Source organism: Rana temporaria, chromosome 11 (assembly GCF_905171775.1).
Source record: "Rana temporaria chromosome 11, aRanTem1.1, whole genome shotgun sequence".
In the NCBI taxonomy this organism is placed as follows: Eukaryota; Metazoa; Chordata; class Amphibia; order Anura; family Ranidae; genus Rana; species Rana temporaria.
In genome coordinates this window covers 75984386-75997808 of record NC_053499.1, presented here as the reverse complement: position 1 = coordinate 75997808, position 13423 = coordinate 75984386, and the positions used below count along the sequence as shown (strand labels likewise).

At 42.9% G+C, this 13423-nt stretch overlaps 1 protein-coding gene across 3 annotated transcripts in view; it reads left to right on the top strand.

The window, feature by feature from the left end:
- Positions 1 to 13423, top strand: part of RPGRIP1L (RPGRIP1 like) — a 361700-nt gene that overhangs the window by 42882 nt on the left and 305395 nt on the right. For all 3 annotated transcript variants that reach the window (XM_040328736.1, XM_040328734.1, XM_040328735.1), the window contains exon 4: positions 1663 to 1952. In XM_040328736.1, coding sequence (XP_040184670.1) covers positions 1663 to 1952 — 290 coding nt within the window. The remainder of the gene's footprint in view (positions 1 to 1662; positions 1953 to 13423) is intronic.

The window sequence follows — 13423 nt, the reverse complement described above, 5'->3', positions numbered from 1 at the left end:
ATAATCACAGATTTCTCCCAGTGGTGACTGCTAACCCACCCCCCCCCCTTTTTGGAGCAAACAATTGCTTGGCAGGAGGGATTCGCCTCTCAGCACTGTCTGTGTTCATGGGGGACTAGTGTTAATTTATTTTCTGAAACTTGTAATTGCAGTAAAGAAATGTGCACCCTGTATGGCCTGCCTTACTTTTATTCTTGCATAGTTGTACAGCGTTGTCTTGCTCTAATTTCACTGTAAACTGAGGGCCAGATTCAGAGAAGTACGCCGGAGTATCTGCTGATACTCCGGCGTACTTTCAAATTTGCCGCGTCGTATCTTTAGTTTGAATCCTCAAACCAAGATACGACAGCTTCTGGCTTCGATCCGACAGGCGTACGGCTTTGTACGCCTTTGGATCGTAGGTGTAATACTTTGACGCCCGCTGGGTGGAGTTTGCGTTGTTTTCCTCGTCGGGTATGCTAATTAGCTGTTTACGGCGATTCACGAAGGTATGTGCGGCCGTCACATTCTCTTACTTCGTCGCTAGTCGGCTTTTCACGGCGTATAGTTAAAGCTGGTATTTTGTGGCCTATCTTTAGACTTGCCATGTTAAAGTATGGCCGTCGTTCCCGCATTGGAATTTCGAATTATAATTTTTTTGCGTAAGTCGTCCGTGAATAGGAAAGGACGTAACTCACGTCGACGTTTAAAAAATGACGTCTGTGCAACGTCATTTCGCACAAAGCACGGCGGGAAAATTCAAAACGGAGCATGCGCAGTACGTTCGGCGCGGGAACACGCCTAATTTAAATGATACACGCCCCAATAGAATTAGGCGGGCTTGCGCCGGACGGATTTACACTACGCCGCCGCAAGTTTACAGGCAAGTGCTTTGTGAATCAAGCACTTGCCCATAAAACTTGCGGCGGTGTAACGTAAATGCAATACGTTATGCCGCTGGAATTCTACGTGAATCTGGCCCTGAGTTTCTCAAATTGTGCATTGGAAGTTGCACCAAATCAGATAAAGCCTGCATAATTTCCTGTCTGGAAGACATTCAGCGTCATTTAGCTCTTTCCTCCAAGGGCTTTTCAGAATAGTACTGAGGCAGACTCCTATGTTATCAGAAAGTATGAACAGCAGCACACTGCAAACCCTTTCTACCAACCATAATGGCTCCACATTGCATAGAAAAGCACAGATGCTAAAAAAAGAAAAAAAAAAAAGAAAAGCACAGATGCTCAGTAATGACAATGCTAGAATTAATATAAGGAAAACAGAGATTTTATTTGCAAGTGTAATTTGCATTATGATGAGCTGAGTCCTGAGATAATTATGAAAAATACTAGTTCAAGGTTTTATTGGTATCCTGACCCCTCTTTTGGGTAATGTACCTGCCTCCAACTACTGTAGGTAGGTAAAAGCATCTGCTATCAGATTTGCATAACTTTCCTACCCCCTCTTCTAAATAAAATCAACATGAGTGATTGATTCAACCCTTTTATTCCCAGACCAGTTATTCTATTATATGTTTATTAAAATAAACACCTTTTGAGTGATTATACTAATTAATTTAATGTTTTATTCTAGTCCATTATACCTAAGAAATATATTTCTCCGAAACGAACATATTCTGTTTATTGTTTGGAATTGTAAGACATAGTGTTACTGTTCTTGTTCTAGGATGGCCACCAAGTTAATACGTCTGGTACAGGACAAAAAGAAAGCAGAGCAAGGGACTGGAATTTCAAAAAGATCTGGAAAAGATGTAGAGCTTGAAGAGATGATTGAACAACTGCAGGAAAATGTGCGGGAGTTGGAGAAGCAAAAAGAGTCTTTACATAATCGATTAATAGCTGCTAAGCAGCAACTGCAAACCCAGGGACACCGACATGCTCCATACAACTATATACAGTCCCGTATTAATTCTGGCCTTCGAAAAGTTACTGAAGATATAGTAATGCAACGTAGAGGTATGTGCACAATTTTGTGGAATTAAATTTGCCAGAATCATTTTAAAGTCGAACTTCCAGGAAACATAAAAATTATGCCCTGCAGTGGAGCTGTGCCTGCATTGCAAGGGTTACTGTATTTATTGGCGTATAACACTCACTTTTTATCCTGAAACTAGAGAGTAAACTCTGCCTGCGTGTTATACGCAGGGGGCTGTGGAAAGTTTTCCTGAAACTTCCCTCCTAAAGTTAGGGTGCGTGTTATACGCCGATAAATACGGTAACTGTTGATGTCGAGGGGACAAAGAAAAGCAGATTTACCTGTCTGATCGTCCATGCTGCTAGACTGGTCCCCTCAGTGTCTTCTCACCATGCTCCAGAAGTCTCAGTTGATGTCATCAAGCCCTGCATTGGATGTGATGATTCTGAGGGACAGTCCACTCCTGAAGAATAGTGCCATCTGACCGGGGAGCAGAGGTTTAAGTAGGGGCTCCCCCTGGAATAAACAAGCAGTTAACCCTTGCAGGTGCAACCCCACTATAATGGAGACATTCCAGATTTCCCACAGGCTTTAAAGTGGTTGTAAACCCCCTACATATACCCAGTGAAGTGATTATCCTCAGGTGATACACAGAGATGATACAAATCCTCCTACATCCTCCAAGCTGTACATGTTTATATACAGCCATATGTCAACTACAATAATTAACCCCTTCAATACAGGGCTTTTATACCCACCTCCATACCAGGCCTAAAATTACTCAAAACCCCCAAACGTTATATATGTTTTTTTAGCAGACACCCTAGGGAATAAAATGACGGTCATTGCAACTTTTTTTTTATCTTGCTCAGTATTTGTGCAATAATTTTTCAAACGCGTTTTTTTGGAAAAAAATGGTTTCATGAATTAAAAAAATAACAAAACAGTAAAGTTAGCCCATTTGTTTAGTAAAATATTAAAAGAGGATGTTATGCCGAGTAAATAGATACCTAACATGTCACGCTTTAAAATTGCACACACTCATGGAATGGCGCCAAACTTTGTTACTTAAAAATCTCCATAGGTGACGCTTTGAAAATGTTTACAGGTTACCAGTTTAGAGTTACAGAGGAGGTCTAGTGTTAGAATTGTTACACACGCTCTAACGCACAGGACGATACCTCACATATGTGGTTTGAACGGCGTTTACATACGTGGGCGGGACTTATGTGTGCATTCGCTTCTGAGCGCGAGCTACTGGGGACAGGGGCGTTTTTATTATTATTTTATTTTTATATTTTTTACATTTTTTTTTAAAAAAATTTTTTATCACTTTTATTCCTATTACAAGGAATGTAAACATCCCTAATAGGAATAGTGTATGACAGGTCCTCTTTATGGAGAGATGCGGGGTCAATAAGACCCCACATCTCTCCTCCAGGCTGGAAAGCAAAAGATTGTGAAAAAAAATCACCAATCTCATGCTTACTAGCCGCAATCGCGGCTTTGTTTACTTCCGGGTACCCTGGCGTGACGTCATCACATCGCGTCCGGGCCTCCAACGGTCATAGAGATGACTAGTGATCATCTGGTCACCAGTCATCTCTATGCTTCCCATCCATAGCTGGACGATTCTTTCTCCGGGCCCCTGATGGCACGGGAGAGACCGGAGAACCTCTGGATGGGGGCGGGAGGGGGGGGGGTTTGACCCGCTGCTATGATCATTCTTATGGTGTGCAGAATCGCCGCTGGCAAACCATGATATCTGAATGATGCCTCTAGCTGCAGGCATCATTCAGATATCCCATCACAAAGCCCAGGATGTCATATGATGTCCACCCGTAATGGGATATCACCTCTATGGACATCGTATGACTATGGGCCGGGAAAGAAGTGGTTAAAATTTAAGAATTTACACAGGATATCACAGCTCTAAAAAGCAGGAGGTGGAGAGCTGATTGGAAGGAATTGACATAACCCCCTTTAACACAGTACACAGGAACAAAATTTAGGCTGGCAATCTGGTGGAATGCCCTCACCTGTCATCAATTTTCTCTCGGTATCGGACAGGAAAACTTTTCCAGAAGTGACTTCTGCTGATAGCAGAGGAACGAAGCAGCGGCCAGAAAGACACTTGGGGCTATGGGATATGCTTTGTTCATATTTCATGTCTGAGGTTTACAAGCACTTTAAAGTGGTTGTAAACTCTCCCCCACAACTGTATCCCATGTAAATCCGCATAAAAAACCCTAATGAACACTGCTTGTAGATATCTCCTTACTTGCTTAGTATTGTTGTAATCCTTTTTGTTCTTTAGAATGGGGTCACTGGAGCATGCCCAGATCTCCCCTGATTTACGGCACACTCTGTTTGCTTGTCTGTCTAGTATCAGGGCTTCATACCGCACAACACTGAAATCCCACGAGACTGCATAATCACTTAGCTTCCTCCTACTCCCACAAGTAAATACTATGAGATTAAACAGGTCGGCTATGAGAAGGGAAACAGGGTTGCCATAGAAACGTTGGATTGAGGAGGCTTGGTTAATAGTACAGGAAGTGCTCAATGTAAGGGCGGAAACACACTCTACTGTGGACTCAGAAACAATACTTAAAGGGGTTGTAAAGGTTTTGTTTTTTATTTTATAAATAGTGCATTGTTGGTTCACTTATATTTTCCTTCAATTTCCCGTCTAAATGTTTTTTTCTTTGTTTTCTTTGTCTGAATTTTTCACTTCCTGTTCTTTCTCAGTAAGCTGTTCTGGCTGACTAACCCCCAGCCAGATGATAATGTTAATCAAATATATCGGTCTATAATTCTAAACTAGACTGGGATCTTTGTCAGGTTTAGGGATCACTGATATGTATGCCATATTAAGTTCACTGCCTATTGAATTACCTCCCGACAAACCATTAAAAAACCTTGCGAGAAAGGGTGCCAAAAGAATCGAAAACTTCTTGTAATAAGGAGATGAAAAGCCATCAGGGCCGGGGGCCTTATTATTCTTCAATCCCTTAATAACCTCTATTACCTCCTCGACTAGAATGGGAGCCTCCATTTCTGTACTATGTAAATCCGACAGCCTTGGAAGATCCAGACCGTCAAGGAATTCAGACACTCTATTAGAACCACTGCCGTCATCGAAATGATAAAGCTTCGAATAAAAATGTTGAAAGGCTTCCATTACCCGTTGAGGGTTTAGAGTAAGAGAGCCATCACATTGTTTAATCTTGGGAATGATCCTTGATCTAAATCTGGGTGAAAGTTTATTAGCTAGCATCGGACCAATCCTATCCCTCGGTCGTCCCGGACCATTTAATATCTTCATCAGCTTTAACTGTAAGCGCTAGGTTTAGAGCAGTTCTAGCCGCGTCTAATTTAGAAGTAGGAAATCCAACAGGATCTGTTTTATGCTGCAAACTCAAATCAGTAAATTCCCTTTCAAGTCTTTCTATCTCCATTTTTTTTATTCTTTTTTGTCTGGCTGCAATCTGTATCAGTTTACCTCTTATCGCCGCCTTATGAGCTGCCCATAAGGTTTCTGGTGAGATCCCGTCTGTATCATTAACATAAAAATAATCTTTTATGGCCTGTTCAACTTCCACAACTATATTGGGGTCATTTAAGAGTGATTGGTTAAAGGTCCAATGAGAAACCTTCTGGTTAGAGCTCATCCTCTTCAATGCCAACATAACTATGGAATGATCCGACCATGGGACATCTATAATAGACAAGTTTAGAGCATAAGGGATATGATGAATAGATAGTAATATGTGATCAATACGCGAAAACGATTGATGGGGACTAGAATAGTGTGTATAATCTTTTGCTGTCGGGTTCAATTCCCTCCAGATATCCGACAATCCAGATTGGTGAATCAGACGAGCAATTTGTGTGCTGGCCTTAGTAGGCCCGGTCGATTTAGCCTTTAATGATCTAGACTTATCCAGTCCAGAGTCAAAGGCCAAATTGGAGTCACCACCCATAATTATGATCCCCTCCATGAAAGGTTGGAGAGTCTCAAACATACGGTAAAAAAAAGCTTCCTGTCCCCTGTTAGGAGCATAGTAGGAAATAAAAGTATATATATTTCCATCCAAGGTGCCTTTGATCAAAACAAACCTACCGTCTGGATCAACATACTCCTTAGACAAATCAAAATTGCAGTGTTTGGAGAACAGAATAGCTACTCCCTTGGTTTTATTTTCAGCTTTGGATAAATAAAACATTGGAAAATTTTCATGTAAAAACGAGGGGGTGTACCGCTTTGGAAAATTAGTCTCTTGTAGAAACACTACATCTACTTGAATGGACTTATAAACATGAAATGCTTTTCTCCTTTTGATCGGAGAATTCAGCCCCTGCGCGTTATGAGAAATAACAAGAAGGGGAGAGGGAGAATTAGCTATACCAGCCATGATTCATGATAGCGATGAATCTAAGCAATATGCCCTTCTGGAGTTTGGAGGTTCTAGATTCAATATTATATGAAAAACAGACAGCGGATGGGTCGCATAACTGCAGCAACCATCTTATCTCAATATGACCATATCTTGGCAGGTAGGCTAAAAAGGCAAGAAAAACAGATAAGGTAGAGAAAATCATAGAAAAAGAAGAGAAACATAAACTCATCAGGATAAAGCAAAACAAGAGAGCCAAAAAAAGGCTCTGAATGAGGGAAAGGTGAAGTCCTCCTTCCCTCATTCGAAAAAATAACATTAGAATAGCCCATGGAGAGGGCTATGAACTCACACCCTAGGACGACCAAACGTCAATCTAAGGAGTGAGTTGAGGCCTAGTGACCTACCACTGGCCCACTATCATTGTCTAAAAATATACATAAGGTAATATAATTAATCATAAAAGGTTCAGCTCAGGTATTCTTCAAACACCAAACATAATGACAGTACTCGCATTTTTTCGCAATATGAGTGAGAGAAAAAAAAAATATTACATTTTGTTCCCCGTCCTCCAAAAACACACATGCATAAATCACATATATGGACGTATAGATATAAATATATACTGAGATACCACTAAGCGTAAAAAAAAAAAAAAAAAAAGGGGGGGGGGAAATCCCATTCCGTAAACCATCGGAGATACATTTGAATAACGGCTTTGAAAAAATTCAACTCTCCCAGGATAAGAGATAAGCTAAAAAAAAAAAAAAAAATGTTCTCATTCAAAAAGAAATATTTTAACCAGTCAGGTAATAGAGCCATCTTTAACCTTCCTGTGTTTGACCTTGGTCCATGTAGAGGAAGTCGGGCTTGTAGGAGTTTGTCTTTTAGCAGAGCCCTGCTGGATCGATGCAGTGTCCATTTCAGGTTCCATAGAGATTACATTTAGACTCATCAGTAGACGTTCGCCTTCCTGAAAGAAATGAACCACGTAGTGGTTGCCATTATAAGAAAACTTTAATGCAAAAGGAAATGCCCATTTATATCTTATGTCTTTCTTCAGGAGGGCCGATAATAAGGGCTTCATCGATCTCCTTTTTTGTATCGTGTAAGGAAAAATATCAGAAAAAAATTGTATATTGACACCTTGATAGGTCAGTAGATCACGTTGGCGAGAGCTTTTCATTATCTCCTCCTTCGTAGAGTAAAAATGTGGTTTAACCACTATATCTCTTGGCAAGCCATCTTTCCTCAATGGTCCTAGAGACCTATGAGCACGGTCCAGGTCCAGTTTATGAGCCGAAATAGATGGTATTAAAATTTTAATAATGGGGGGCGTGGCTTGACTCGCAAGCCGGATGGACGCGTGAGACCGGAGCTCCGGAACATCGGGACCATAAGCGGCACATAGCAGCCCAAGAGAGACCCCAATTCCTCTCACACCTGCCTGGAGAGCCTGCCCGGGTGACTAGCAATCATGACGGGGAAGCGACACACGGTCCGGAGACCGCAACGGCTAACGGACTTCTTCGTTCCGCATGGAAGAGCCGGAATCCAAGATGGCGCCGGGGCCTGCTCGCCTGCACACACATCCTCACAGAGGAAAACATCTAAAGCAGGTACCCGAAATCAAATACTACTATCCCCAGATGTAGCACCCTCTACTCCCTCAACCCCGACCACCCGCAGCCCAGCTAAATCTAAACCCAGGCTAGATGATGGGGGATACGGAAAGGCCGCAAGCCTGGATGGGAGCCAGGCCTCAGACTCTGGGGAGGACACGAGGGATCTACCCGATTCCATAGTCTCCTTCCCCACGCAGAACCAGCCTGTCATCGATACTGTCCTGAAGGACATGCTAATATCGTTAAGGAGCACTTTACAGTCAGATATGGCGTCTTGCATGCACCGCATGGGTAAAGACATACAAGAAATGGGCAGGAGGGTGGATCACATAGAGACAAAGATGGAGGAGTATGCCACAACAATAAATGACTTAGTGGATGCGAATGAAAGCAAGGATGCAGACTCTGACTGGATTAAAGCGAAATTAGCGGATTTAGAGGACAGATCCAGGAGGAACAACCTGAAGATTAGGGGTATACCAGAATCGGTACTACAGACTGATCTATGTAAATACACCTCCACCATGTTCAAGGCTCTTATGCCGGAACTGGTGGATTTGGATGTAACTATTGACAGAATCCATCGTCTGCCAAAACCTTCCCATCTCCCTGAGCTAGTCCCCAGAGATGTACTTTTAAGACTGCATTTTTTCCATATTAAGGAACAACTTATGCAAGTGATGAGACGACACGATTCTATCCCCCAGCAGTACCAGGATTTGCAATTTTATGCAGACTTATCCCAATACACACTTATGAAACGGCGGAACCTGAACACAGTCACCAAAGTGCTCCGCAACCATAAGATCATATACCGCTGGGGATACCCAACTAAGCTCTCTATTACCAAAGACAACCGCACCTTTGTAATTACATCCTTAGAAAAAGGCCTGGATCTGCTCAGAGACTGGGGCATTCTACCTGACACTGCTGAAGGCTCTCCCCTAGACCGTAGCCCCCGCCGAGTGGAACCTGAATGGAGGCAGGTTACAGCCAGGAATGCCAAGTCGCACATTTGATTTGGTCTATGGGCCCTAACTACACCTAGGTTCCCTACACCCGGAACCGACTCAGTTTGTCCTGAACTTTTCCCCCCCGTTGCGAATTGCAAGTTGCAGCAATCTGCTGCGGAAAGGAACTATCCTTTTGTGTGGCTGCAACCAGGATTGCAGCACCAATGTTATGGTTAACAAAGTTTTGTTTTTTCTGTTTTCTCTCTTTTTTTTCAAAACCTTTTGAATCACTGCCTAGATCTCCTTCCCTCTTCTACACTGGATGCCAAACGGAGCTTCATGGAATATTGGTAAGGGTCGCTACAGAACGTGATCCCAGGATCTACTGCCAACCAATCCTACTCAACACAGCAGACCATGTGAGTACCCCCTTGTTACCATTCCATCCATTGAACTACAACCACATCACCCGCCCAGGTGCGATAATGCCGACCGCCACAAGACCGAATACTATTATTCTATGCAGTATCGTAGCACTTACCCCCCCTGACCACCATGCCACTTAATATACTATCCATGAACACTAAAGGGCTTAACCACCCAGTTAAACGGAAGTCCCTCTGGAATGAAGGCCTTACACACCACTGCGACATTATTTGTGCCCAGGAAACGCACTTTTGTGCAAAAGCTCCTCCAAAATGCTCCCACCGGAGCTTCCCACATGTGTTTATGGCCAATGCAGACTCGAAAACCAAGGGGGTGATGGTAGCCATCAGGGATACTATTGCTTTCAAGCTACATGACATCATCAGAGATCCCATGTTTTTGATTTTGATATGTGAAATAGACTCTACAACTTACACCCTAGTCAACGTTTACTCACCCAACAAACGCCAGGTGCATTTCTTCAACAAACTGATGAGGACAATCCAAAAAGTCCATCGAGGGCTGCTCATCCTATGCGGGGACTTTAACATGGTTCCGGATCCGAATATGGACTCTACTACTTCTTCCACACGCCACCTTCCAGCACTATCGCTATCAATCACCAAAAACAATCTCTATGACGCTTGGCGCTGCCTGCACGACAATGAAAGAGACTTTACGTTTTTTTCTACCCCACACTGTGTCTATACGAGAATTGACTTATTTTTAGTCGAGCAGAGGGTCTTATTTCAGGTTCAGTCAGTTAAAATTAATGATATATCCTGGAGTGACCATGCATCTGTAGTACTATCGCTTGCGGACTCTGCTGCCTGTAGCCGTGCTCCGGTTTGGCGACTCAACACCTTCCTGCTGCAAGACGGGGAGACTAGAGCCCGCCTACGGACCCACTTAAAAGAATTTCTTGAGACCAATTTAGGTACTGTGCAAAGCCCTTTCACAGTTTGGAATGCCCACAAGGCATTCATGAGAGGCATATTCATCCAAATAGGGGCTAGGCATAAGAGACAGAGGCAGAAACGTTTAATGGAACTGACAAATCAAATCTCAGAATTAGACGCCAAGAATAAACAGAACCCAACTAGCATAATATCTGACCAACTTGCCAAACTTAGGTATAACCTTAGACTTCACCTATTGGAAAATTTTGAACGAACTTCAAAACGCTTGAAGATGACCTACTATGCTTCGAGTAATAAGGCTGGCAAGTTGTTATCTAGAGCCCTTAAAGGACACAGGTACAAAACAAAGGTCCCATTTATTATTCATCCAGATTCAAATCAAAAGGTGACCCATCCCCAAAAAATTGCCGACGCCTTTAGCTGCTATTATGGGAAACTGTATAACCTTAAAGATGATTCATCCACCTTTCAGCCAACACCTGAGATTATAGACCAATTTCTAGGGAACATAAACATCCCCCAGCTATCCAAAGACCAGCTTGATTTTCTTAATCTCCCCTTCACCGACAGCGAAATTTCTAAAACTATCGACTCACTTCCCATTAACAAATCACCTGGCCCGGACGGCTTTAGCAGCGACTACTACAAGGAATTCAAATCTCTATTGACACCATGCTTAGCACAGATGTTCCAGTCGGCGGCTGCCTCTGCCTCTTTTCCTCCCGAAATGTTAGAAGCCCTCATAGTAGCCTTGCCAAAACCAGGTAAGGATCCCACTTCGCCAGCAAACTTTAGGCCAATTTCGCTTCTCAATATAGATCTCAAAATTTACGCCAAGCTACTTGCCACTCGATTAGTGGACATTATGCCCGAGTTGATCCACCCCGATCAATCGGGCTTTACAAAAAATAGGCAAACGTCTGACGCCACGAGACGAATGGTCAATATAATCCACATGGCAAAGGTGCAGCAAAGGCCTTCTCTGCTCCTATCTTTGGACGCGGAGAAGGCCTTTGATAGAATTCATTGGTTGTACCTATCTAGGACTCTGGAGTCATTCGGGTTCAGTGGTAACATTCTTACAGCAATACAGGCCTTATATTCTAAACCATCGGCCAAGGTGTACATGTCAGGTATATTGTCGGCGCCATTCATTATAACCAATGGTACGAGACAGGGATGCCCCCTGTCTCCATTGATTTTTAATTTATTAATGGAACCACTGGCCATATCGGTAAGATCTCATCCAGAAATAACTGGGTTTGAAGTCAACAAGGAGCAACATTCAATCAGTCTTTTTGCAGATGATGTAATAATGATTATGACAAATGTAGAAACATCGTTAGCAGCAACGTAAGATTTACTGGGCCTCTTTAACAAGGTTTCATACTATAAAATTAACGAAAACAAATCGTATATTTTAGGATTGGGTCTAAGTGAGGGATTGTCCACCAAGATTAAGCAACATTACCCGTACACTTGGAACACCAAGGGTATCAAATACCTAGGTATTACATTGACAGATGACACAGATCACCTAGCGGAAGCCAACTACCACTCTTTCTTACTGTCTCTACCCTCTAAACTCAAGGAGCTTTCTTGGACTGAATCCTCTTGGACAGGGCGCCTAGCGGCATTTAAGATGATACTCCTACCGCAATTTCTTTACCTGTTTAGAAACTTACCCATATTAGTCCCCGATAGTTTTTTCTCTTCTGCTCAATCTCAGATAAATAGGTATCTGTGGCAGGGAAAGAAGGCCAGATGCGCCTTCTACAAGTTGGTCAAAGCTAAATCGGCAGGAGGGGTGGGACACGTACACCTCAAGGACTACTATTGGGCTGCAATATTGGCACAGCTGAGATCTTGGTTTCGGAGCGGAAGCCGATCGAGGTGGTTACCACTAGAAATCTCACAGAGCCCAAACCTTAACATATCTAATCTGCTGCTAGCTAGCCCACATATGGCAAAGGTTCCCCCACTCGTCTCTCCAACTATAAAAGCAGCTCTTAAAGCATGGGGGAGACTTATGGGGGAACCTGTAACCGACCCTAACCCCCGAACCATTCCATTCCCTATAACAGGCCTGCAATTGTTAATCCCTGATCTCAACATCAAACACTGGGGGGACAGAGGTATCCAAACTATTGCAGATATCCAAATTGGACCGGCAACCAAGACGTTCAGGGCACTACAAATAGAATATGGCCTACCTACTAAGGACCAATACACGACTATGAGAATAACACACCTTCTAGAAAACACTCCAGAACTATCAGCTGTAGTCCCATGGAGAGTATTCCTATACCTCACTAACATAACTACCTCTATAAAAGGAATATCCCTATTTTACAACATATTAGGGCAAAAGACCCTGTTGACTAAAACACCCTCTATGAGATCTTGGGAATGGGACCTCAGAGACAAATATGACATACCCCAATGGAAAAGTGCAATCACCTCGGTGTACAGAGCCACTAAATGCGCCAACCTCTGGGAATTATACCAGAAGATCTTACTACGATGGTATTTAACCCCCTCACGATTGGCAAGCTTCTATACTCAGTCTTCCCCTGCGTGCTGGCGACTATGTGGCCATAGGGGATCACTACTACATATATTAGGAGAGTGTCCTAGGTTGAGGAAATATTGGAATGAAGTGTTCGCCCTTATTAGTTCAATCACGAATCACGCATGTCCCTTCAAAAGTGACTTAGCTATCCTGTCCCTAGGAATAGATCAATTCCCTATGCCCTACAGGCTAATAGTTACACATATCCTCCTGAGCGCCAGACTTGAAATAACCAGAAAGTGGAAGAGTACCAAGACCCCTACTTTGAGGGGAGCAGTTAGATCCACCAACCTTCACATTAGCCACGAAATATTGTTTGAGAAGTCTCAACGAAGCTCTAGGGTAGGGGACCAGATCTGGAAACCCTGGGTTGATTGGTACGATGCCAACGAAAATAGATTTTAGATCTAATGGAATTTTCTCCCTTTTATATTTAATACCTTATCATCTCTCAAATATACATCAAGAAACATATCCAGTCTCTCTAACTTTCCTAAGCTTTATAGGCTCCTCTCTCCTTCTTTCCTTTGTTTTCTTTTCCTTTCTTTTTCCTCCCCTTCCTCACTTCCCCCTCCTCACTCCTCATATCCTCTACTTTTTCTCCTTTTCCTCTTCC